The sequence below is a fragment of the Schistocerca gregaria genome, chromosome 8 (genome assembly GCF_023897955.1).
Source record: "Schistocerca gregaria isolate iqSchGreg1 chromosome 8, iqSchGreg1.2, whole genome shotgun sequence".
Taxonomy (NCBI): Eukaryota; Metazoa; Arthropoda; class Insecta; order Orthoptera; family Acrididae; genus Schistocerca; species Schistocerca gregaria.
This window is the reverse complement of record NC_064927.1, coordinates 203,404,348-203,429,292: the sequence shown is the minus strand read 5'-3', so window position 1 is coordinate 203,429,292 and position 24,945 is coordinate 203,404,348. Positions and strand designations below refer to the sequence as shown.

At 41.9% G+C, this 24,945-nt stretch overlaps 1 protein-coding gene across 5 annotated transcripts in view; it reads right to left on the bottom strand.

Annotated features, from left to right (window-relative positions):
- The window catches only part of LOC126285416 (inhibitor of nuclear factor kappa-B kinase subunit alpha-like), a 166,347-nt gene that overhangs the window by 129,532 nt on the left and 11,870 nt on the right, over positions 1 to 24,945 (bottom strand). For 4 of the 5 annotated variants that reach the window (XM_049984780.1, XM_049984778.1, XM_049984779.1 and 1 more), the window contains 3 exons: positions 13,666 to 13,790; positions 13,380 to 13,582; positions 2,021 to 2,179 (listed from right to left, as the gene is read on the bottom strand). In XM_049984780.1, the coding sequence (XP_049840737.1) occupies positions 2,021 to 2,179; positions 13,380 to 13,582; positions 13,666 to 13,780 (477 nt within the window). In that variant the 5' untranslated portion in view covers positions 13,781 to 13,790. Of the gene's footprint in view, positions 1 to 2,020; positions 2,180 to 13,379; positions 13,583 to 13,665; positions 13,791 to 24,945 lie in introns of those variants that run through there. The other variant, XM_049984782.1, reaches the window with a different exon arrangement.

Below are 24,945 nucleotides of genomic sequence, written 5' to 3'. Positions count from 1 at the left end.
AATACACGTCTTGTTTTTGTACATGTTGTTCATACCACTGCTATTATTGATTTTTAATGAATCGTGAAATCAAATCTTGAATTTTGTTGCTGATGTAAAGCTGTGCTGTTCATAGTTGAACAGTAGGTATGAAATATAAACTAACATCAGACTGCAGATCATCATCATATGGGGTTTTCACAGTAAATAGTCCGTCTGAAATTTCAGATTTGATAATGAAATTTATGTGGCTCAGTGATTAAATGGTTGTCAGTCTGCAAATATAAAGGTTTGGCGTTTAATACTCAGTTGATATACTTTTTTTCTGTCACTTCTTTCATATCTGGCAGTTATCTGTTAAAGTCAAAAATGCACAGTTCTGCAGTGGTTCAAAGTTCTGGCAAAAAACGTAGGTCACCCAAAAGTCAAGGAAAGGCAAGGACACATCTACAACTGGATCATGCCTAACAAAGTAGAATTTCATACTACAGTTTGGGTTGAGAGCAGTATTACTTTTTACTGGAGTTTAATATAACAGTGATTCACCAGCAAGGAAATTTGGGAGTGAAAATAAGTGATGTCCATTGATACATGCAGCTTCACTGCTACCGTAACAGAGCTTTTGTATTATCTTCACTAGCACAGGCTGTGAAACAGCAATAAAATTTTAACATATAGTAAACGGCATGCTCTACCTACTGGGTGATTAGCCATTTGGCCACAGTTTGGCAGTGACCACTCAAACAGGTGGACTGCCGTCGGTTACTAAAGTCAAATGAAAAAACTGTGCAGCTGTTGTAGAAAATCTAATACATGGCCTAGCAGCTTTTACAGGTGGTCATGCTTCTGCATATATCAGTAACAGGACTGAAATGAATGTTTGCAGATGTGGCTCGACTGTTAGTATAAGGGAACGCTATGATACAGAACACTGTGCTCTAGCTTTCCAGTGTGTACCTATACGAGGTTTGGCTGTTCATCAACATCAAAATGTTAACAGAAGCAATGAATGTCACCAGTGTTTTCTCACACTCCTTGCCTCAGTTTCAAGCAAATAATATTTCTCTGTTATAAATGAAAAGTGTATTTTTACTATTGAGTTCACATATGCATATTTCATTAGGTGCTACAATTGCTTCATAATATTTCCTGGTTGTGCCTTTGGGATCCACCTTCCAGTCAATTTTATTACCTATGACACTGTGCTACACATGATTTTCCATGTACTGAAGCAGAAGAGGACTTGTAAGAGGAATAAGTATCTCATCTGCTCCAACTACACGAGCGCAGTAAACACTACAAGAAAGAAGTGTGTAAGAGATAAAATTATTGAATACATGCAGGACATCATCCTCATTTCACAGTAATAAGACAAATAAGTGCCCCATCACTGGAAACAAGGTCAGAAGAGAATCTTGGGCAATGAGGAAACTAGACCACCGATAGAGAAGGTGCACTGTGGTAAACTGCCCCATCACTGTACATTATAACCTCACTGCTGAACACAGAAAGCATGAATTGAAGAGGAATGAAATCATCAGAGGCACAACATAACAAGTTTCATCAAACCAATGGCCTATCTTTGGGGAGCACAATGTTAGCTGCTCAGATGGTAAAAAAAAGGTAACTTTAAAAAGTTAGAAATGCAAAATTGTCTCATGGCACAATCTCTGGAGTAAGGACTTGGCTGCTTGTAGAGTCTGTGGTGTGAGATTTTAATTAGATTTACTTTTATGCAGACTACAGGACATCTCTACATGTTGCTGATAACTTGTATTGTCTTTTTGGCACTGTCAAGAAGAGTGTACAGAAAGTTTTGAAATTTGGTATTGTGTTAAGGCTGCTTCCTGAAGTTTAAAGTCTCAGGCACATATGAAATTTTACCTGTAACATCTTTACTTCCTGAGACAAAAAGTACATTTGAATATGAGTAAGTGTGTGTCAATTTTTATTATTTAAGACAAACTTTTCACAAATTTTCACACTTCTAACCAGCTTCAAATAAAACATATTAAGATTTTTTTCCAGTTCATCTGCATACCTTTTTTTCCTTTTGTTGAAGTACGATATTCTCTGGTTTCAAATCTCGGTGTGTAATCTTCATGGTGTGAAGGTACTGTATTGCACTCTTCACATCAGAAATGAGAGCACGGACATCAGCTTCATTCAGCCCACAACAGTTTTCCCTTTTATTTAAAACCTGCATTGGAAGTAAAATGATATTAGTGTGGCAAAAACACGTTTTCTCTGAAATGACATAAAAATGCAAATTCCTGTGTAGTACAATAAAATTTTTCTGGGCAGTAGAGCACATCTTGTAAAAATGATGTAGCAATGTTTTGGTTATAGTAGGTGGTTGCCCTCATCATGGCAATGAGGTGACCTTCATTTACCAGAAGATTTTTTTTGAAACCAACTCCAGCTACAAAAGCCTATGAACTTGCTTCCTGTAGGTTACTTTGAGAACTCTACTCCTGAGCACAAGAGCAGATTGGGGAAGGACACAAAGGGAAACTGTGCATGCCCTTTCAAAGGAACTGCCACACACTCAGATGTTGCCTACATCACAGCTGCCGACTACACGATGAGATGACTCTGCCACCTTCTCTGTAGGAAAGAAATTTGTGGCACTTTATGATCCACCGAATAGCCATACAACAGAGTGCCATGCATTGCCACCCTGTTGAGACACCTACAACTCAAATGTGGTTCATCTTGCCTGCATTAGCTGCTGTGGAGACAACACTGTGCCACTGTTGCCTGCACTAGCCCGCTTTCATAGGCCACGTGATGCCAGCACAACTTCCCAGTGTTCCTCTGCTGGACGGTTTTAGAAGACACCACCCACCATCTCACCAGTTAGTTTGCGAGTGAGAGAGACCTAATTTCAATTTGCGAGTTCAACATTGATCTTCAACAATTTCTAGTCATCATAGTGCAGTGTTTGTCAGTCAAAACAAAGATATTGATAGTGTGGCTGATATGGTCTCTGTCTATGGCAGTGTTTCCCTACTGTGACACACTGTGTTCTCACAAACTGTACCTTCATGAACTGGAACTGAGTAGTCAAATTTCTCATCAGATCAGAGCAATCTTTCAGACACAGCCATTCAAAATCTGCTCAGCTGCTATTCAGAACCTACGTTATTGTGTATTCTCTGTGTACGCAATAAAGTTCTATTGGTGTTGGTGTTGGCTAGCTAGACACATCTCTTTTCTCGTAGCATGCAATTTCATACAACAGGGTACTGAGTGATGGTGAAGTAAACATTTCTTTCTCCTGTGCCACATTCGTCTGAGTTCATGTACCCATTCTTGTCATTCTACCAGACATTCAGGCCTCCAGTGATTATTGTTGGCTGTTTACTTTTGGCTACTATGCCTTTTTGTCTATTTCCTTGTGTTCTGCAGCACTGTGGCTCATTAGTTTCTCTGTCTGTTGTATCCCAACTGGGTGGTTCAATGTTCAGCCTGCATCCTCTCCTGGGTTTCTCCCCTTCCGCATGTGGTTCCCATCACATCACACAATTGGTTTCTCCTCCAACAGGCACTTTCATCTTAAGCAATTTAAGGAAACTACAGAAAATATAATCTGCGTGGTTGAACAGGGATTTGAATCAACATCCTCTCAAATGTATATACCAAACTGTCCATTCGCATGAATGGACACAGGCAGACAGTATTTGTTGGTAATGAGGATCACCCTGTGGCTAAACATGCCTTGGTGCACGGCCAGCACATCTTGGCACAGTGTTACACCGTCCGAGTTATATGGATACTTCCCACTAACACCAATCTGTCAAAACTCCGGAGATGGGAACTTGCCCTTCAGTATATCCTCTCTTCTCGTTATCCGCCAGGCCTCATCCTCCGCTAATTTCAAGTTGCCGCCGCTCATACCTCACCTGTCTTTCAACAACATCTTTGCCTCTGTACTTCCGCCTCGACTGACATCTCTGCCCAAACTCTTTGCCTTTACAAATGTCTGCTCGTGTGTGTGTGTGTGTGTGTGTGTGTGTGTGTGTGTGTGCGCGCGCGCGCTTGCGCGCTCTAAGGTAAGTCTTTCCACTCCCGGGATTGGAATGACTCCTTACCCTCTCCCTTAAAACCCACATCCTTTCGTCTTTCCCGCTCCTTCCCTCTTTCCTGATGAAGCAACCATGGGTTGTGAAAGCTTGAATTTTGTGTGTATGTTTGTGTTTGTTTGTGTGTCTATCGACCTGCCAGCGCTTTCGTTTGGTAAGTCACATCATCTCTGTTTTTAGATATATTTTTCCCACGTGGAATGTTTCCCTCTATTATATTCATAAACATAACTGTGGCAGATTATACACTCCAATCATATGAATGAGGAAACAGTTACTACAAATGTCATGTGCAAGCATATTGCATACTTTCAGTTCAGTGCAGCTGCACCACCAAAAAGATTACAATACCTTTACTGAAACTGGTTCCATGGATCATAATTGTGATCTGTCGTAATGATGTGGAACAAATCAGTTAACAATTATAAGGGACAATTGTAAAGTTTCAAATTTACATAATTAATTTTTGTGTTTTTGAAGGTAAATGTCTGCAGGCCTGGTGGACATTTATTAAATCCCTGAACCACAGCACATTAATAGAGAAGCCAAAGTGCAGCCCATTGGTAAAGTTCAGTAACATTCAGTCATTCATTTTCTGCATAAGGGACACAATGCTGCAACAGTCCATGTTGTGTTGGTGTAAGTGTACAGCAACAATATACTATCAAACGACAGAGTGGATAGGTGGTGTAGGTACTTCCCATGTGATGAAACAAATCTGAATAACTAGCAATGCAGTGCCAGACTATCTCTGTGAAGAATCAATAAGCCCAAAGGAAGTTGATGTCCTAGTACTTGAAGACCAGCATATTGTAATCAAGGTGGTAGCAGAAAATGTGTGAAGCAATCATGAACTGGTTTTCAGCAACTAGAACATGGCAGAGATAGCTGCTCACTCGGTTCACAACTGCTCATAGATTTTCTAAATGTCTGCCAGAACAAAGCAGCAGCACAACTGTTCCAGCTGTGTCCAGTGAATTTAGATGACATCTTTAGCAGCCTGATCATCCTGCATATATAAGTATGACCCCAAGGCAAAGGATCAAAGCAAGCAGTAAAAACATATAGACTCACCAATACTGAAATAGGCAAAGACCCAACCATCATAGGTTTTATGCTGAGGGTTTTTTGGTATTGCTATGGTGCAGAGCTAACAGATTATGCTTGTAAGAGGGAAAACTGTCAGGACCATACTACCAAAATCCGCTGATGAGGTTACAGGAGATTATCAAGCCAAAGAATTATGGAAAGCTGTCCAGGAGGTGTTTCTACTCTATGATAATGTCCCAATTTGTTCCACACAGGACACTCCAGTTGCATATGCTACTGTTTTTTTTTTTTTATTATAATAATTTTTTTTGCCTATTAAACTCACCCGCCCCCTCATCCACCTTTGCCAATCATCTCCTGACACTGCATTACGTGACACCTCCTTCTTTCCTCAGCTTTCAGCATTGCATGGCTGTCACTTACACAATGACGACAAAGTGAATTTTGATGTGAAACTTTTCCTTAGCAGCCAAGATACAGGCTTCTGCAACCAAGGTCTCTGCCCAGTCACCCATCAATGGAAAAAATGTGTCGCACTGAATGATGAACACACACATATGGACAATGTCATCATCATGTTTCATAATAACAGCTAGATTTTTTCAAGAAGATAATTAAAATTTTTTAACTACCCATCATGAAATACACTTTTTCAGTGAAAAACATGACCCTTTTGCATTAATCTTAAGCAAACTTAAATTTTTAAATTACTGCACATTTATAAATTCCTCTATTAGAGTACAATGTGTTTTAAATAGAAGTGATTTCAGGTTGTGTTTTAACTTACTGTGAAACCCTTCACATTTGATATCAGTGGTCCAAGATTTTATAACTGAATATCTCATTTTTTTCTGTGTCACATAAAGGCTGAGTGACAAATACTGTAAGTCATTTTGCCTTTACTATATCTACAAATGTTACTGTTGTTTCTGAATTGCAATCAGTTCTTAAACAAACTTCTAAAGGATGTCTAATTTCAAGTTGCCGCCGCTCATACCTGTGTGTGTATGTGTGTGTGTGTGGGGGGGTGGGGGGGGGGGAGGGGGGGGCCTGCGCGCGAGAGTGTATAACTATCCTTTTTTCCCCCTAAGGTAAGTCTTTCCGCTCCCGGGATTGGAATGACTCCTTACCCTCTCCCTTAAAACCCACATCCTTTCATCTTTCCCTCTCCTTCCCTCTTTCCTGATGAAGCAACCACTGGTTGTGAAAGCTCGAATTTTATATGTTCGTTTGTGTGTCTATCGACCTGCCAGCGCTTTTGTTTGGTAAGTCACATCATCTTTGTTTTTAGATATATTTTTCCCACGTGGAATGTTTTCCTCTATTATATTCATACATTAATTTGAACCCAACAATTACGTTTGTTATTGCATTTCGAAATCTTTTCTGTTGTCTTATTTTCTCTTTCTGTTTTTGCCAGTAGTTTCACTTTGTATTCACCTTCTCCTTTTTACCGAAATCTACTATACAATTTTATCCCGCCCATATATACTCAATAATACGTAACCCACTTCCAAACCATAAAAAAATAAAAAAAATAAAAAAATAAAATATCCGCTTTCAACACTACCGCTACTATACTATGAACCGTTTCTAGTTCTCAAACAGTTCCTTTCACCTATGAAACAACCATTTCGGCTAGTTCTAATAACTTTTGCTTTATTTCCATTTCCGTTTTTCCCACGTCACTGATCATTTTTAGACGCTTCCCACAAGTTTTAACGTCATTATTTCTTCGTCAGACAATTGTTAGCCCCATTTTCTTAATCTGCCACCACAAAACCACTCGTTTTTAATACATTTACACGTAGTATTTTCAAAATTTCCCCAAATTTCTCCATCCTTTAACGTGTTTTGGCGGCAACACAACCACCTTACCTTTATGCACATCATTGTCTACCAACCCAAGTTCACCATAGGATCAACATAGCCAAGTTTTAACAAACACTTTTTTGCCTTTTTTCACACCAGATCACCAGTTGCTTTCTAGTTCACCTTTATCTCTCCCCATATATTTCTATTTTCATTTTCATTTCAGCCTCATGTTACACTTTCCACCTTCTAATACCATGTCACCCTCACAACACCCCCACAATGACCCCATTAAGTTTTACTTACATTCCCTCCAAAAACATGCCTTTGCCCTAGCCAGATTACGCTCTCATATTTTATTTTCTCAGGCTTGTCTGACATTTGGTATTACCCCCAAAGGCCTCACACTTAAAGTTCCCATCTCTGGCTGCAAACCTTCTTTCCATCAGTCCCTATACCAGTTCCAAATTGAACAATCCATTGCCCTCACCCACCTAATCCTTCACCAACACATCAACTCAGCCAATGAACACACCCTTCAACTCCTATCCTTAATAAAACCTCTCCCACATCCACATCGGCTGTTCAGAGCATCCTCCTACAGGCCAACCGCAAATTAGAACAGCATGCCACCCTCCACCTCAAAAAACTATCGTATCTCCTGATTTCCCACCTCCGGAAGGGCAACTCACTTACCCTTCACAACCTTTCCAGCAAACCTCAACCTCCTCTCATTGCACACAAACCCAGTCTCTCCCATCTACTCAATCTTCCAATTCCAGCTCCACTCCCTCAAAATTCCAACAAAAACACAATCTGGAACCACAAAACCCTAATTCAGTAGTTAACCTTTCCTCCAACCCTCTCTCCCAATCCGAAACCTCTGTCCTATCCAAAGGCCTCACCTTCAGCCCCACTCCCAGATTCAACCAAACAGCCCTCGTCAAAGATTTACTGTCCTACACTCGTACTCTCTGCTGGAAATATCACTTTGCCACGAAGAGAAATGATCCTTATCGTACTCCTAATGATCCAACTCCCCAAGACATTATCCAAATTGAACCCTGCCTGGAACAGTTCCATCCTCCGTCACAGCGGGACCCACCTCCTCTTCCTCAAAATCACCCTCTCCAAACCTTCCAGGAATTTCTGACTTCCAGCCTTGCCTCTCAATCCTTCTTAAAAAACCTTAATCCTACTCCCAACATCACCACTGCTGAAGCCCAAGCTATCCGTGATCTGAGGGCTGACCGATCCATCGTCATTCTTCCAGCGGACAAGGGTTCCACGACCGTGGTACTTGATCGTCGAGAGTATGTGGCTGAGGGACTGCGTCAGCTTTCAGACAACACCACATACAAAGTTTGCCAAGGTAATCCCATTCCTGATGTCCAGGCAGAGCTTCAAGGAATCCTCAGAACCTTAGGCCCCCTACAAAACCTTTCACCTGACTCCATCAACATCCTGATCTCACTGACACCCCGTACCCCTACCTTCTACCTTCTACCTAAAATTCACAAACCCAATCATCCCGGCCGCCTCATTGTAGCTGGTCCCACAGAACGTATCTCTGCCTACGTAGATCAACCCATTACATGCAGTCTCCCATCCTTCATCAAAGGCACCAACCAATTTCTCGAACGCCTGAAATCCTTACCCAATGTGTTACCCCCGGAAACCATCCTTGTTACCATTGATGCCACTTCCTTATACACAAATATCCCGCACGTCCAGGGCCTCGCTGCAACGGAGCACTTCCTTTCACGCCAATCACCTGCCACCCTACCTAAAACCTCTTTACCTTAGCCAGCTTCATCCTCACCCACAACTTCTTCACTTTTGAAGGCCAGACATACCAACAATTAAAGGGAACAGCCATGGGTACCAAGATGTCCCCCTCGTACGCAAACCTATTCATGGGTCGCTTAGAGGAAACCTTCTTGGTTACCCAGGCCTGCCAACCCAGAGTTTGGTACTGATTTATTGATGACATCTTCATGATCTAGACTCACAGTGAAGAAGAACTCCAGAATTTCCTCTTCAACCTCAACTCCTTTGGTTTCATCAGATTCACCTGGTCCTACTCCAAAACCCATGCCACTTTCCTTGATGTCGACCTCCATCTGTCCAACGGCCAGCTTCATACATCCGTCCACATCAAACCCACCAACAAGCAACAGTACCTCCATTATGACAGCTGCCACCCATTCCACATCAAACGGTCCCTTCCCTACAGCCTAGGTCTTCGTGGCAAACGAATCTGCTCCAGTCCGGAATCCTTGAACCATTACACCAACAACCTGAACACAGATTTCGCGTCCTGCAACTACCCTCCCGATCTGGTACAGAAGCAAATAACCAGATCCACTTTCTCATCCCCTCAAACCCAGAACCTCCCACAGAAGAACCACAAAAGTGCCCCACTTGTGACAGGATACTTTCCGGGACTGGATCAGACTATGAATGTGGCTCTCCAGCAGGGATACGACTTCCTCAAATCCTGCCCTGAAATGAGATCCATCCTTCATGAAATCCTCCCCACGCCACCAAGAGTGTCTTTCCGCCGTCCACCTAACCTTCGTAACCTCTTAGTTCATCCCTATGAAATTCCCAAACCACCTTCCCTACCCTCTGGTTCCTACCCTTGTAACTGCCCCCGGTGTAAAACCTGTCCCATTCACCCTCCCACCACCACCTACTCCAGTCCTGTAACCCGGAAGGTGTACACAATCAAAGGCAGAGCCACGTGTGAAAGCACCCACGTGATTTACCAACTGACCTGCCTACACTGTGAAGCTTTCTATGTGGGAATGACCAGCAACAAACTGTCCATTCGCATGAATGGACACAGGCAGACAGTGTTTGTTGGTAATGAGGATCACCCTGTGGCTAAACATGCCTTGGTGCACGGCCAGCACATCTTGGCACAGTGTTACACCGTCCGAGTTATATGGATACTTCCCACTAACACCAACCTGTCAGAACTCCGGAGATGGGAACTTGCCCTTCAGTATATCCTCCCTTCTCGATATCCGCCAGGCCTCAACCTCCGCTAATTTCAAGTTGTCGCCGCTCATACCTCACCTGTCTTTCAACAACTTCATTGCCTATGTACTTCCGCCTCGACTGACATCTCTACCCAAACTCTTTGCCTTTACAAATGTCTGCTTGTGTCTATGTATGTGCGGATGGATGTGTGTGTGTATGTGTGCGAGTGTATACCTATCCTTTTTCCCCATAAGGTAAGTCTTTCCGGTCCCGGTATTGGAATGACTCCTTACCGTCTCCCTTAAAACCCACATCCTTTCACCTTCCCCTCTCCTTCCCTCTTTCCTGACGAAGCAACTGCCGGTTGCGAAAGCTCAAATTTTGTGTGTATGTTTGTGTGTCTATCGACCTGCCAGCGCTTTTGTTTGGTAAGTCACATCATCTTTGTTTTTAGATATATGTATATAATATTTTAAATTCTGCTTTAAACATATTGTTGTCATGCAACTTTCCGATGTAGACTCACTATCAATTGTAAAGTTTAAGAGCTATGCTACTCTTCTGTAATAAAAAACTTTATTTTGGGCAGTAAGTGATGGAACTTGAAAATACAGGGTTATTCTAAATGATGGCCCAATTTCCACAATTCATATGTATTCAAGAACAAATCCAAAATGAACAAGCTCCATACCAATGAAAAGAGGAAATTTCAAAGGTTTTGGCAGGCAGGCAGTGATGGTTTCAGAAGTGGCCAGTAGAGTTCACGTGACAATAGGGCCGTCGTTCCATTTCACTGTTAGCTGTGAGTGAGATGGTGACTATGGAGCACAAGGTTTTCTGCATTTTTAAGTTTCTGAAAAGTGAGTCGCAAATTGAAGTGCAGTGGGCATTTCGTACCAAATTCAGTATTCAACCACCAACTCGCAGAAACATTAGGCATTGATTTAAGCAGTTCAAACAGACTGGGACTGTGTACAAAGGAAAAAGCACAGGCCAATCGCGTTTATCAGTGAATAATTTCAGATGGATTCAAGAAAGTTTTGTTCCAGTAAATCTATCAATAGAGCCAGTTGAGAACTTGGAACACCCCAACCAACTGTATGGAGAGTTCCGAGATGGTGTTTGCTGTACATGCCCTACGGATTACAATACGTGCATGCTAACAACCCCAATGACAAAGAGAAGCGTCTCGCATTTTGCGGTTATGTGCTAGCAAAGATAGAGGATGACGCATTTCTACAGCGTGTAATTTTTATCAATGAAGCAACGTTTCACCTTAGTGGAAAACTCAACAGACACAAAAAATGGCTGGCTCTGAGCACTATGGGACTTAACTTGTGAGGTCATCGGTCCCCTCAACAGACATGATGTTCACATATGGGATTTGGAAAATCCACATTCACCATTGCTACACAAAAGAGACTCACTGAAGATCAACATGTTCTATGCCGTATCCTGTATAAAGGTTTATGGACCAGGTTTCTTTGCAGAAAGAACTGTAACGGGAATCACGTATCTGGACATACTGGAACAATGGCTGCTCCCTCAAGTTATGGAAATTTTCATTTTCCAACAGGATGGAGCTCCACCCCATTAGCATTGTGATGTACAAAGCTGTTTGAATGACCCTTCCTCAGCACAGGATCAGTCGCAAGGGACTTGAGGACGTGGCTCTGCACTTCTGGCCACCGAGATCTCCTGATCTCATGCCCTGCAACTATTTCTTATGGGGTTACATGAATGAAGCTGTTTACATCCCGCATCTACCAACCACTCTGAATGATCTGCAGAACCAGATCACTGCTGCTGTGCACTCAGTAACAGCAGATACGCTTTCAAGTGTGTGGGATGAGTTTGGCTACCGTATCAATGTTTGCAGTGGAATCAATGGTGGCCACATTGAACATTTATAACATCACATCTCTAATTTTTAAATAATTATTAAAAACTAATCGATTACAAATTGTTAAATCTATTAAACTGATATCAAACATTACGAAAAAACTTTGAAACTTCCTCTTTTCATTAGTATAAAGCTTGGTCATTTTGGATTTGTACTTTAATAAAAATGAAGTTTTGAAAATGGGTCCATCATTTAGAATAACCCTGTATTATTCTGTATATCACAACAGACTGAAAACATACAAATTATACCATCCTGGTATCTTTTGTAATACAAAGTTTTGCAATGATTCCAAGAGCAGCTAAAGAGAGTGAACTGAGTTTCTATACAAGTTTTATTGTAGTCTTACCAAAATTTTGCATCAACAAAACTCCACCAATTTTTTAGATGTTACTGCTACTGACCTCTGTAGCTCATGAACATCTAAATGAGTACTCTACAATCCATGGAAGAGTGTGTAGGTTGTGGCAGACAGCAAACCATTATAATTTTACTCCTTATCTACCCACTTTATGGATGGTACACGGGGAAAAAAGAGAAGATTTGTCTAATTTTACTGTTATGATCATTAAAGAGGTTGTTGTGGGAGGAACTAATACGCTTCTTGACTTGTACTGGACTGCACACATTTTGAATTTTAACAGTAATTCTTCACACTTCACTGTCTGAGAGACAACTCCTTCAAGGAGCCTGGCACCACATACATAGGTGAGCATTTCTCTTTAGGTATAGCATCACTCAGAAGATTGGCTTACTGTTGGCCCACTGTGAACCCAGTTTTGACTTTCATGTGGTGTTGTTTACAGTGATTGATCATATTATTTACAAAATTGCTATCAACTTTAGTGCCAATTCTGAGATGCATCAATCACATGCGGTGTGATACATTGTTCCATTACTTGCACATTTTCTCAATTGTAATTTACACATACTGGGTTCACTGATAAAAGTTAATTGGACCTCTCAATCTTAGGCAGCTGGTGTTTGTTGTTAAAGTTGAATAAATTGTAGCTGTAACTTACCTAAATGCAAATCAAAAACAGCATGGAAAAGTGGAGTAGTAGACTACTGGAGAGAAACACTAAGCAAAGATTGTCCCACAAGAAGTCCCGATGCTAAGGTAGTCTAGTTCTTCCCTGCTACCTTATTTTTTATTTTTATTGTTAGTGCTTAATATCCTGTTGGCCGTACTGTGAATAAAAATCCATTGGTTATATTCAACAAGTGCATACAAATGTGCCTTATCTTGTGTACATGCAGCCCATCTGTACTAGGATATGGACTTTCAGGAATCACAAGTTGATTGGACAATCCTACTCCTAATGAGATCAACAGTTCTGCTGTTTTGCAGAATATCAATATTAATCTTGCGATTGGCGTAGATGTATTAAAGAAATAGATAAAATTAATGTAATCTAATGATAATGCAAAAGAAACCTAGAATAATTAGGTATTAAAACAAGCACTATTTTCACTGCATGCAAACTCAGTTTCTATGGTCATGCCAAATTATTAACATTACTAATGTCTGAAGATTTTTGTAAATTATCTATACTGCTAACCTGTCTAAGGTCACCTTTTGAGCAGAATTCCATACACAACAATGGCAGCTCAGAGCGAAGAATAGAAAGTTCCCATGGAACTTGAATTGCCTTGACAACATTGGGATGTGAAAGTCGCTGCATTATTTCCACTTCTTTTGTCCATCTTTCTTTATGTTTTGGCGTCATGATACTGTCAGTACCTGAACGACATTTCTTCAAGGCTGTTAACACACACAAGGTATCAATAGCGTCCATCTTCACAAAAATTTGACAGTGATATCTGACATGATTTCTGTTGCCGTACCTATTGTTTCACCCGTTTGTTTATTCTTCCATAATGTTACAACACCAAACCCACCGCTTCCCAACACTCGCTGCTTCAACCAGTCCCCAAGTTCCGAAGGATCTTCTGTTTCCATTATGGAAGGCCTGTAACACAAAAGTATGAAGCTGAGAGTGGATTATATGTATTGGTAACACACAAATGTGTGCAGCATAAATCATTATACTGAAAGCAAGGAAGATTAGGGTGTAATGTCCCATCAACAAGATCATTAGAGATGGAGCACAAGCTTAGATTCGTGAAGGATGGGAAAGGAAATCAGTCATGCAATTTCAAAGGAATCATCCCGGCATTTACCTTTAAGCGATTTATGGAAACCATGGGAAACCTAAACCTGGATGGTGGGACAGAGATTTGAACTGTTGTCCTCCCAAATGCAAGCCAAATGTCCTATTCACTGCACCATCTCACACAGTCATCATCATACAGGTTGTGTCGTCAAACAAATGTAAATTTATTTCACATGAAGACAATAAATATGATAAAGAGGAAAAGACCATAAATATGGTCTTTTCATACACTTTTTAATCTGTAAAATGGTCAGATAGAGGGTATGTGTTACTTTTTCTATACTAAATAAATGTCTAGTCCGTGTAAATTTGTTGAATACTTTATCCACCAATAAACTGGTGTTCGTATGTTGTGCTCCTAAAATTCTGAATGGGCAGAGGGCAATCAGTTTCTTGCAAAACTAAAAAAAATTGTTATATAGTATGTCTTACACAAGACCAAAGAGGTGGAAGTCTGGAGAAGTCAAATTCAAACAATGTGATGGATGTAGTAGGGCAGTCTACCAAAATTTTTTATCTCATGATATAGAAAGTGCTATACTGCTCTGTTTTTATATGCTCCAGGAATCTAAAAACAATCTCTTCATGCTTATAACATAACACAACGCAAATTCACATTCTAATTATATCTGAAACTTTTTTGCTGTGGGTAACTTAGATTGTGTCATGGAATGGACTATCTTCTGAACTACAATTGATAGTGACAACACTGTATTTTGTTCACAAAGACAATGCTACCCATAAAACTAATATCTGTAGCCTCACAGTTGTCCAGGTCACAACACATTTCTGCTTGGAAATTTTTCTTACTCCTGGTAGCATTTGCAGGAATCACATGCACCATGTTAATTTTGTTGGTTATTTGTATGTTCCATGGATAATAACTGTGATCTTTCAATACGATATGACGCGAGTCAAGCACTGTAGCAATCCAGTATGACCAAGATTTTTACCAAGCAATTGCTGCAGGCATTAAACTGCTTCATGGTCTACCCATCCTTACTGATGAGTTAAGATGTTCCTTGCGACAAACTAAAAATGAGGAGGATTTCGAGTTTTCACATCTGTAGAACTTAATACAGCTATAGTTAATACATATGCTGCCAATGAATGGCATTTATTTTGAAAATTATGATACACATTTTATTTGTATCTCTGAGTGAGGTACTGGTATCTGCCTGACAGCAACAAAACTTGAGAGAAAGTTATGTATGTCACTAATATACGTTATAATGACAATATTATGAAAAGCATACACTGCTGATCACCATAAAGAGGACATGTCCAGTTGCAGACAGGTACAAAGAAAAGACTGCTATACATTAAACCTTTTGCCAGAAAGGCCTTCTTACAAAACAGAAAACAGACATACGTTCACACAAAAACAGATCATATTCCCATGACCACTGTCTCTGGCCACTGCAGTCATATGGTGAACTGCGACTGTGCATAATGGGAACAGCAATCTAGTGTGGGTTGTTGGGTAAGAAGGCAGCATGGGGCATGGAAGGGGGCTGGATGGCATGGTAGGGATGGGGAAAGATGCAGTGCTGCTTGTGGGAACGTGCAGGGACATGGTGGGAACAGGGTCAGGTTGCTGGATGCAGTCAGGAGGTATGAAGAGTGGGTGGGGATGGGGGGTGGGGGGTGAGTAGAGGAGGGGAAAAAGGCTAGTGGATATGTTGGCAGAATAGAATACTGTGTAGAGCTGGACTGGGAGCAGGGAAGGGGATAGGCAGGTGGATTTGGAACAAAATTTGAAAATACAGATCTACTGTAAATTTTGCTACAGAAGTCTCTTATCTTCTAAATCCAATGGAAAATGTTTCAGAAAGGCCCACATTATGTATTTCCATCAGACTTGCTTGAGTTTCACTACAGTTCATAAATGCATGTCTGAGACAACAGACATGAAATATTTCACAAGTAGTTCACTGACTGTGAATTTCTTGACATCAGCTGTTTTAGATACAGATCTGCTATCCGATAATGACTTATGAAAATTTGCATCAGACCAGGATGTAAAACCAGATTACCCACTTATCATGAGTAGTCGCCTCAACCCCTTCTGCTGGACTGACCGAAACTTCCATGTCACACCGTCTTTATTTTTATATTATAGTTCACTAAATTTGTCACCTAATACTTGCAATGTTACTACAGTGCAGTTACTTTTTTAAAAAAAATACAACAGCATGCATTATTTCCAGTAGTTTACTACTGTCTTTGTCTGTCCGTATTAACATATCAACTTAAATTCTGATATAGTACAAATGGTTCAAATGGCTTTGCACACTGTGGGACTTAATATCTGAAGTCATCAGTCCCCTAGAACTTATAACTACTTAAACATAACTAACCTAAAGACATCACCCACATCCATGCCTGAGGCAGGATTCGAACCTGCGATAGCGGCCACGCGTTTCCAGACTGAAGCGCCTAGATTTGATATAGTAATGAGAGCCTTTTATTAGCTATAGTTTTATCAGGATTTTTGTTTTTGTCTGTACATACTGAGATATGAAGAACATGACAGCACAGTACGTGTTCTTTCTATTCAGTGATTGAACTGAAATTCTTGGAACAGGAATCTGAATACTTTTGAGAGTGGCACCTCCTTTTGAACTGTTGACACAGGAGTCTGTTACTAGACAGTCACTTGATTTTCTCTCCCAGACAGCCAGTGTTTCTGTTATAGTCTTCAGTCCAGAGATGCAGGTCTCCACACTACTCCATCCTGTGCCAGCCTCTTTATCTCCGAATAACTACTGCAAACTATATCCCTCTGAATCTGGTTACTGCATTCATCTCGTGGTCTCCCTCTAGGACTTTTACAACCAACACACCCCTCCAATAATAAACTGGTACTCCCTTAATGTATCAAAATGTCTTCTATCAATAGATACTTTCCTTTAGTCAAGTCGAGTCACAAATTTCTTCCCTTTCCAATTCTATTTAGTACCTCCTCATTAGTTATGTGACATACCCATCTAATCTTCAGCATTATTCTGTAGAACCACATTTCGAAAGTTTCTATTCTCTTCTTGCCTAAGCTATTTATCGTAAATGTTTCACTTCACACATGGCTACTCTCTAGACAAATACTTTCAGTTAAGACTTGTTAACATTTAAATATGTATTCAATGCAAACAAATTTCTCTTCTTCAGCAACACATTTCTTGCCATTGCCAGTCTTCATTTTATATCCTCTCTACTTTGGTCATTGTCAGTTATTTTGTTGCCCAAATAACAAAACTCAACTAGTATCTCATTTCCTAATTTAATTCTCTTAGCATCACCTGATTTAATTTGACTACATTCCATTATACTTGTTTTGCTTTTGCTCATCTTATACCCTCCTTTAAAGACACCGTCCATTCCGTTCCTGCTCTTCCAAGTCCTTTGCTGCCTGTGACAGAATTACAATGTCATCAGCAAACCTCACAGTTTTTGTTTCTTCTCCCTGAATTTTAATGCCTACTCCAAAATTTCTGTTGGTACCTTTTATTGCTTGCTCAATGTATATAACAACAAAACAATCAATTTTTGATAAAATAATTTAATTGGATAGATAAAAAAATCTATCCGATTAACTTATTTTGTTCACTGTACAGATTGAACAATAGTGATAAGAGGCTACAATCCTGCCTCACTCGCTTCTCAACCACTGCTTCCCTTTCATGCCCTCTCAACTCTTATAATTCTTGTCTGGTTATTGTACAAGTCGTAAATGGCCTTTCACTCCCAGTGTTTAACCACTGCTACCTTCAGAAACTCAAAGACAATATTCCAGTCAGCACTGTCAAAAACTTTCTACTGCTACCTAAACATTGGTTTGCCTTTTCTTAACCTACCTTCTAAGAGAAGTCATACAGTCAGTACTGCCTTGTATGTTCCTAATGTTCTCTTGGATCCAAATTGACCTTCTCCAATGTCAGTTTCTGCCAGTTTTCCCATTCTTCTATACTGATTTATCCATTACTTATGTAACTAAGTGTTTGCTAATATCCATACCTGTAGGACCTGCATTCTGTGGAATTGTAATTATTACATTCTTCTTGATGTCTGAGGATATTTCGGCTGTCTCATACATCTCGCACAACAGACAGAATAGTTTTGACATGGCTGGCTTTCCCAAGGTTATTAGTATTTCTGGCAGAATGTCATCTACTCTAGTGGCCTTGTTTTAACTGAGGTCCTTCAGTTCTTTGTCAAATTCTCTTCGCAGTATCACACCTCCAATCTCATCTCCATCTTAGTCTCTTCCCTTTCTATAATACTGCCTTCAAGTTCATATCCTTCGTACAGACCCTCTCTATATACACCTTCCACCTCTACCTTCTTTGCTTAGTACTGGTTTTCCATATGAGCTCTTGACATTCATATAGCTGCTTCTCTTTTCTCTAAAGTTGCTTTAATTTTCCTGTAGACAGTACGTATCTGTCCACTAGTAAAATACACTATGCTTATATAGCCTTACATTTGTCCTCCAGCCACTCCTGCTTAGCCATTTTGCACTTCCTGTCAATCTCACTTTTTAGATGTTTGTATTCCCTTTTGCTTGGTTCATTTGTTACATTTTCATATTTTCTCCTTTCGTCAATTACATTCAATATCTGCTGTGATAGCCAAGGATTTCTACTAGGCCGTATCTCTTTACCTATTTGATTCTTTGCTTCCTTCACTATTTCATCTCTCAAAGCTACCCATTCCTTTGCCCTGTTCTAGTCAATCATTGCCTAATGCTCCCGCAAACTCTCAATAACCCCACATTCTTTCAACATATCTATGCCCCATCATCTTAATTTTCTACTTCTTTTCAAATACTTCAGTTTTAATCAAGAATTGTAGGCAGATTCCGCATTGGTCACTGGAAATGGCTTACAGTTTAAAATCTCGTTCCAAAATCTCAGTCTTACAATTATGCAGGGTGATTCAAAAAAACATTTACAAACTGACATGGCACATCAGGTATACAAGAAGCATCAGCAATCACACAAGAACCAGGGCTCGCAAACGCGATGAGAGAGTGCCATAGTCACATGACCGAGGCTTCGCAATGAGCATCCTCTCCACCAATGAGGCTGTGTTCTCAATCGAGGGTGTGATGAACGTTCACAACCTGTATATATGGGTGGATGTGAACCCACAAGCTAGACATATACATGCCTCACAATGCAAATTTACCCTTAATGTATAGACTGGCATCGTAAGAGACTGTTTCATTGGGCCTTATCTGTCACAATTTCCTGCGAAAGTTTCTGCCGGAAATGCTGAGTTATGTTCCCACATGTATCTCATATTCCTCTGAGAGGTTCTGCTGGACACGTTGAATGATGTTCCCATGTTTGTTCATTGCCGTATTCAATTTCAGAATGAAAGAGCCCCACTCATTTCAGTAGACAAGTGAGGGCAACCATTGCAGCCGCTGAATTGGTCACAGTGAACCTGTCACTTGGCCACCACAATCATCCGGTTGTCACCAATTGATTTTTTGCTGTGAGGGAATTTGAAGGGCCTTGTGTACGAAATACTTGTTACATCGCTGGAGTACCTACTTGGCAGGAAGTCTTCAGGGTACACCACGTATCTTAAGAGAGGGTGAGCCATTCAATGCAGCACTGATGTCAGGCATGTCTCAATGGGACAAAACTCGAAACTTTGAGCATCTCCTGTTGTTGTCATCAATTTGTAACACATAACTAAATAACGCAATTCCATTTAGTAGCCCCAGATGGCCTTTATGATCCACAATTCCTATGGTGATTATTAATCCTTGTTGCATATCCAATGTGCCATATCAGTTGATAAATATTCTTTTGAATCACCCTGTATAATCAATCTGAAACATTCTGGAGTCTCCAGATCTCTTCCATGTATCGAATCTTCTTTCATGATTCTTAAATAAAGTTTTAGCAATGATTAAATTATGCTCTGTGCAAAATTCTAGAAGGTTACCACCTCTTTCATCCCTTTGCCCCCTGTCCATGTTCACCTACTATTCTTCCTTGTCTTCCTTTTCCTACCATTGAATTCCAGACCCCAATCACAATTAAATTTTTGTCTCCATCAACTGTCTGAATAATTTTATCTCCTCATACATTTCGTCAATCTCTTCACGATATGCAGAGCTTGTGCTACTGTGGTAGGGATGGACTTCGTGGCTATCTTGGCTACAATAGTAATATTATGTGAAGGAAAGTTGCTACTCACAATATAGCGGAGATGCTGAGTCGCTGAGACTGAGTCACTTAAGACTGCAATCTTTTTTTGGGCGCAAAACATCTAAGGTCATAAGCACCCAGTAGTTCTATACTGGGACGTGAGGGTAACAAAAACCGTTTCGAGATCCAATGCAGAAATGAAGAAAAAACAAACATAAAACATCAAGACGTTACGGAGGAGTATCCAGAAGATGTTGACAAGACACCGAAGTCACCAGGTAAAATCAAATCTCTTTTGACATATTACTGCTTTTTAAGAATCTTAAACGTGCGCCACAGCTCGCACGTCATCCACTAAAATGTCCGACAAAGCAAGTGGCAGCCCAACTCTGAGACATAAGTGGCTAAAATAGAGGCAGAGGATCAGGAAATGTCTGACTGTTAATGGCTTGCTACAGAATGGGCAGCTGGGTGCAGGGTTGCCACTCAACGAGTGGCGGTGACTAAAGCGGCAGTGCCCTATTCGCAACCGAGTTAACATTGCTTCCTCACAGCGAGACAGCCAGGAGGAAGTCGACAAGGCCATTGGGAGAGGTTTGACTTCTCTGAGTTTGTTCCCATGAAGGGAGCACCAATTGTCATGCCAAAGTGACGTGATACAGAGAGAGAGAAATTTACGAATATCTCATGAGGGAACACAGCAAGAGGCAAGCTGACCGAAATGGACTGCGGCCTTGGCTGCAGCATCAGCAACGTCATTCCCAGGCACACAAACATGGCCAGGAACACACATGAACATCACTTGGGCTCCCCCATCTGGGAACAAGTGGAGGCAGTCCTGGATCCGTCAAACGAAGGGGTGGACTGGATCTGGATCATCCAAACTCTGAAGGGCACTGAGGGAGTCAGGGTGTATCACAAAGCGAGAGAGCTGGTGCCTCCAGACATAGTGAACAGCCAGATAGAGGGCAAAAAGCTCTGCGGTAAAAATTGTGCACTGGTCAAGAAGCCTGTATTGAAACTTATAGTCCCCGACAACAAAAGCACAGTCAACACTGTGGGCGGACTTGGAACCATCAGTGTACAAAAATATGCTATCAGCAAGTTGTGAGTGAAGTTCGAGAAATTTGCAGCGACAGGTCAGCTCGGGAGTTGAATCCTTCGCGAACGAGCTGAGGTCAAAATAAACATAAACCTGTGCCTGAAGCCAAGGTGGTGAAGGGCTCTCACCCATTCAGAAAGTGGCAGAAAGTGTGAAACACAGCTGCAGGTGATGAAAGTGGATGCCGGGAGGCCGCAGAGAAGAAACATACATCTTGTATTGGCAGTCAAGAATGCCATCGAGGTTGGTGGCCTGGCATGGAAGAAAGACGACACGCATACCTACTAAGTAGGATGTCATGCCGGGATAACAGTGGTAGTTCACTGGCTTCTGCGTATAGACTCTCAACTGGGCTAATACGAAAGGCACCAGTGGCGAGACGGATCCCCAAACGGTGGATTCTATTTAGGCGACATAAGACAGACGGCTGTGCAGAGGAGTAAACAATGCATCCATAATCCAACTTGGAGCGGACAAGAGATCGATAGAGGCAAAGAAGGACAGTCCGGCCAGCTCCCCAAGAGGTAGCACTCATTACACGAAGGACATTGAGGGACCGGGTGCAACGTGCAGCCAGGTAGGACGCATGAGGAGACCAACTGAGTTTCCTGTTGATTGTAAGCCGTAAGAAATTCGTTGCGTCCATGAACGGGAGAGCATTTTGGCCCAGTCGTAAGGACGGAGGAATAAACGCCTCGTATGCCAGAAGATGACACAAACTGATTTGGTAGCAGAAAAGCAGAAACCATTTGTGAGACTCCACGAATAGAACAGTCCAGACAATGTTGATGACAGCGTTGTAGGAGACACGTCCACTGGGAGCTGCAATAAATAGCAATCATCAACGAAAAGAAAGATGGAAACGCCAGCTGGAAGGCAGTCCATAATTGGGTTGATGACTATGACGAAGAGGGCAACACTCAGTATGGAGCCCTGAGGCACCCTATTCTCCCTTAAAAAGGTGTGGGATGAGAAGGAACCCACACGTACCCAGAAAACTTGGTCTGTTAAAAATTCCCAGATGAAAGTGGGAAGACGACCGCGAACACCTCAGGTGTGCATAGAATGCCTGTCCGCTAACAGGTATCATAGGCTTTATCCAAATCAAAGAACACGTACACTGTTTCATACTTCTGCAGAAAATTATTCGTAATGTAAGTCAACAGGGTGAAGAGATGATCAACCGCTGAACGGCACTTTCGAAATCCACAATGAGCATTGGTGAGAAGATGGTGTGACTCCAGCCACCACACTAATCGACCACTGACCATGCGTTCCGTCACCTTACAAACGCTTATGGTAAGGGAAATTGACGATAGCTGGAAGGAAGAGATTTATCTTTACCAGGCTTAGGTAGGGGAACAATAGTATCTTCACGCCAAAGCATAGGAAATAACACCGTCAGTCCAAATGAGGTTGTAGGTATCGAGGAGAAAGTGTTTTCCCGCAGGAAGAAAATTCTGCAGTGTGAGGACATAGATTGTATTGGGCCCAGGAGCAGAAGACCTGGATGAGGAGAGAGCACACTCGAGCTCCCTCATAGTAAAAGGAGTATTGCAGCATTCTCGATTCAAAGAGAGAAAAGAGATTGCACGAGCCGCCTCCACCTGTTTCCAAGGAAGGAAGGAAGGATGGTAGTGGGTGGAGCTTGAAATCTCCACCAAGTACCAGCCCAAAGCATTGGAAACATCTACAGGGTTGATTATGACGTTTCCCGCCACAGTCAGACCAATGATCCAGGAGTGGGCAGTAGTCCCGGAAAGCCAGCGCAGGCCACCCCAAACAGGAGAGGACGGAGTAAAACTGTAGAACGAGCTGGTAAAGGAAACCCAGCAAGCTTTCTTGCTTTCCTTGATAGTGCAATGGCACTGCGCAGGTAGTGCTTGTAGTAGATGCAGTTCGTTAATGTCGGATGACGATGAAAGACACGAAGCACACGTCATCGAGCACTAATCGCGTCGCCGCACACCACAGTACACCGAGGGACTGGGATCCGATGGGGAGAAGTTTTAGTATGAGGGATAGAGGATTCAGCAGCCGAGAGAATAACGTTCACGAGGTTCTCGACCTGATCACAGCTGGGAAACGGCCGTTTGTCAAGGACTGACAAGGAAAATTAGTGACTCCAGTCAGTAAGAGAGAATTTCTAATGAACGGGCCGCTGTGGCGGGGTAGGACTGTACAGGCAAGTCACACAAGGGAAGTGGTCACTTGAGTAAATATCAGAGAGAGCACACCACTCGAGATGTCGAGTGAACTGGGCAGAGCAGATTGAGAGGACTAAGTGGGAATAAGTGTGCGTGGAATCAGAGAGAAATGTGACTTCGCTGGTGTTGAAGGCACACAAGATTAAGATGATTAAGAAGATCCGCCACAAGAGAACCTCTCAGGCAGGCAACAGGGAAGTCCCAAAGAGGATGATGGGCATTGGTGTCACTGAGGAGCAGAAAGGATGGAGGAAGCTGAGCAACAAGCTGCATCAAGCCCGCCCTGGTGACAGCAGAATACGAAGGGATATAAATGGTGCAGAGGAAAGAGGTAAATTCGGGAAGGAAGACACAGGCAGCAACTGCTTGCAGGTGTGTGTGCAAGGGGATAGGACAATGACAAACATCACCTCGTTTTGTATTATCACGTTATAGGGGAGAGAGTGTGGCAGATATGATACACGAGTTGGGATGGAAGTCATTAAAGCATAGACGTTTTTCGTCGCGGCGAGACCTTTTTACGAAATTTCAGTCACCAACTTTCTCTTCCGAATGCGAAAATATTTTGTTGAGCCCAACCTACATAGGTAGGAATGATCATCAAAATAAAATAAGAGAAATCAGAGCTCGAACAGAAAGGTTTAGGTGTTCGTTTTTCCCGCTCGCTGTTCGGGAGTGGAATAGTAGAGAGATAGTATAATTGTGGTTCGATGAACCCTCTGCCAAGCACTTAAATGTGAATTGCAGAGTAGTCATGTAGATGTAGATAGAAGCAGCTAGACCCCACCATGAGCAGGAATCCCCGCCGTAGGGGGAAAGTCCATCCATAGTGAAATAAAATGGGAAAGAGCAAAATGGTCTTGAGGACGTAGCTTGGTTTCTTGGAGACAAGACTACGAGCAGACATTGTGATCGCAGGAGCAACTGGAGGTCTGCCCTGTTAGACCGAAGGCCACGGATACTCCATTGTAAAAGGGCCATACAAGTTAGGAACACTGGAGAATGAATAAGAAATACTCGCCTCGATGGCAGCTTAGGGCGAGCCATCGAGGGGAGGACAGCCACTGGAATCCACAGGTGGAGGATCTTCGTCCATCAACTCAGCAGTATCAACGGAGCTTCCCCGGTGTCGGTCAGTTGATAAGGACAGACGAGTCAGAGAGGGGAACAACTGTTTGCCTTTGGATGATGGTTTTGACTTTTAGCGATTTGCAGAAGAGCCAGATGGCTGCGAACTCAAGGTATGCAAGAAATCTTCCCAGGAATAATCCTTTTTGAACTGACGGTTCACTGGCTTCGCCGGTGAGGGCGAAGAGCAGGTAGCAGAATCTACAGCCCAGGATGCGGGAGAAGGAGTGTCAGCTTTAAGGCGAGGTGACTTTGCCACCATTGAACTGAACTGTAAGTCACAAGTTTGCGTAGGCATGTTATTTGTGGGATGGGGAGAGGCCAACACGGTGCTGTAGCTTCCAGGTGAA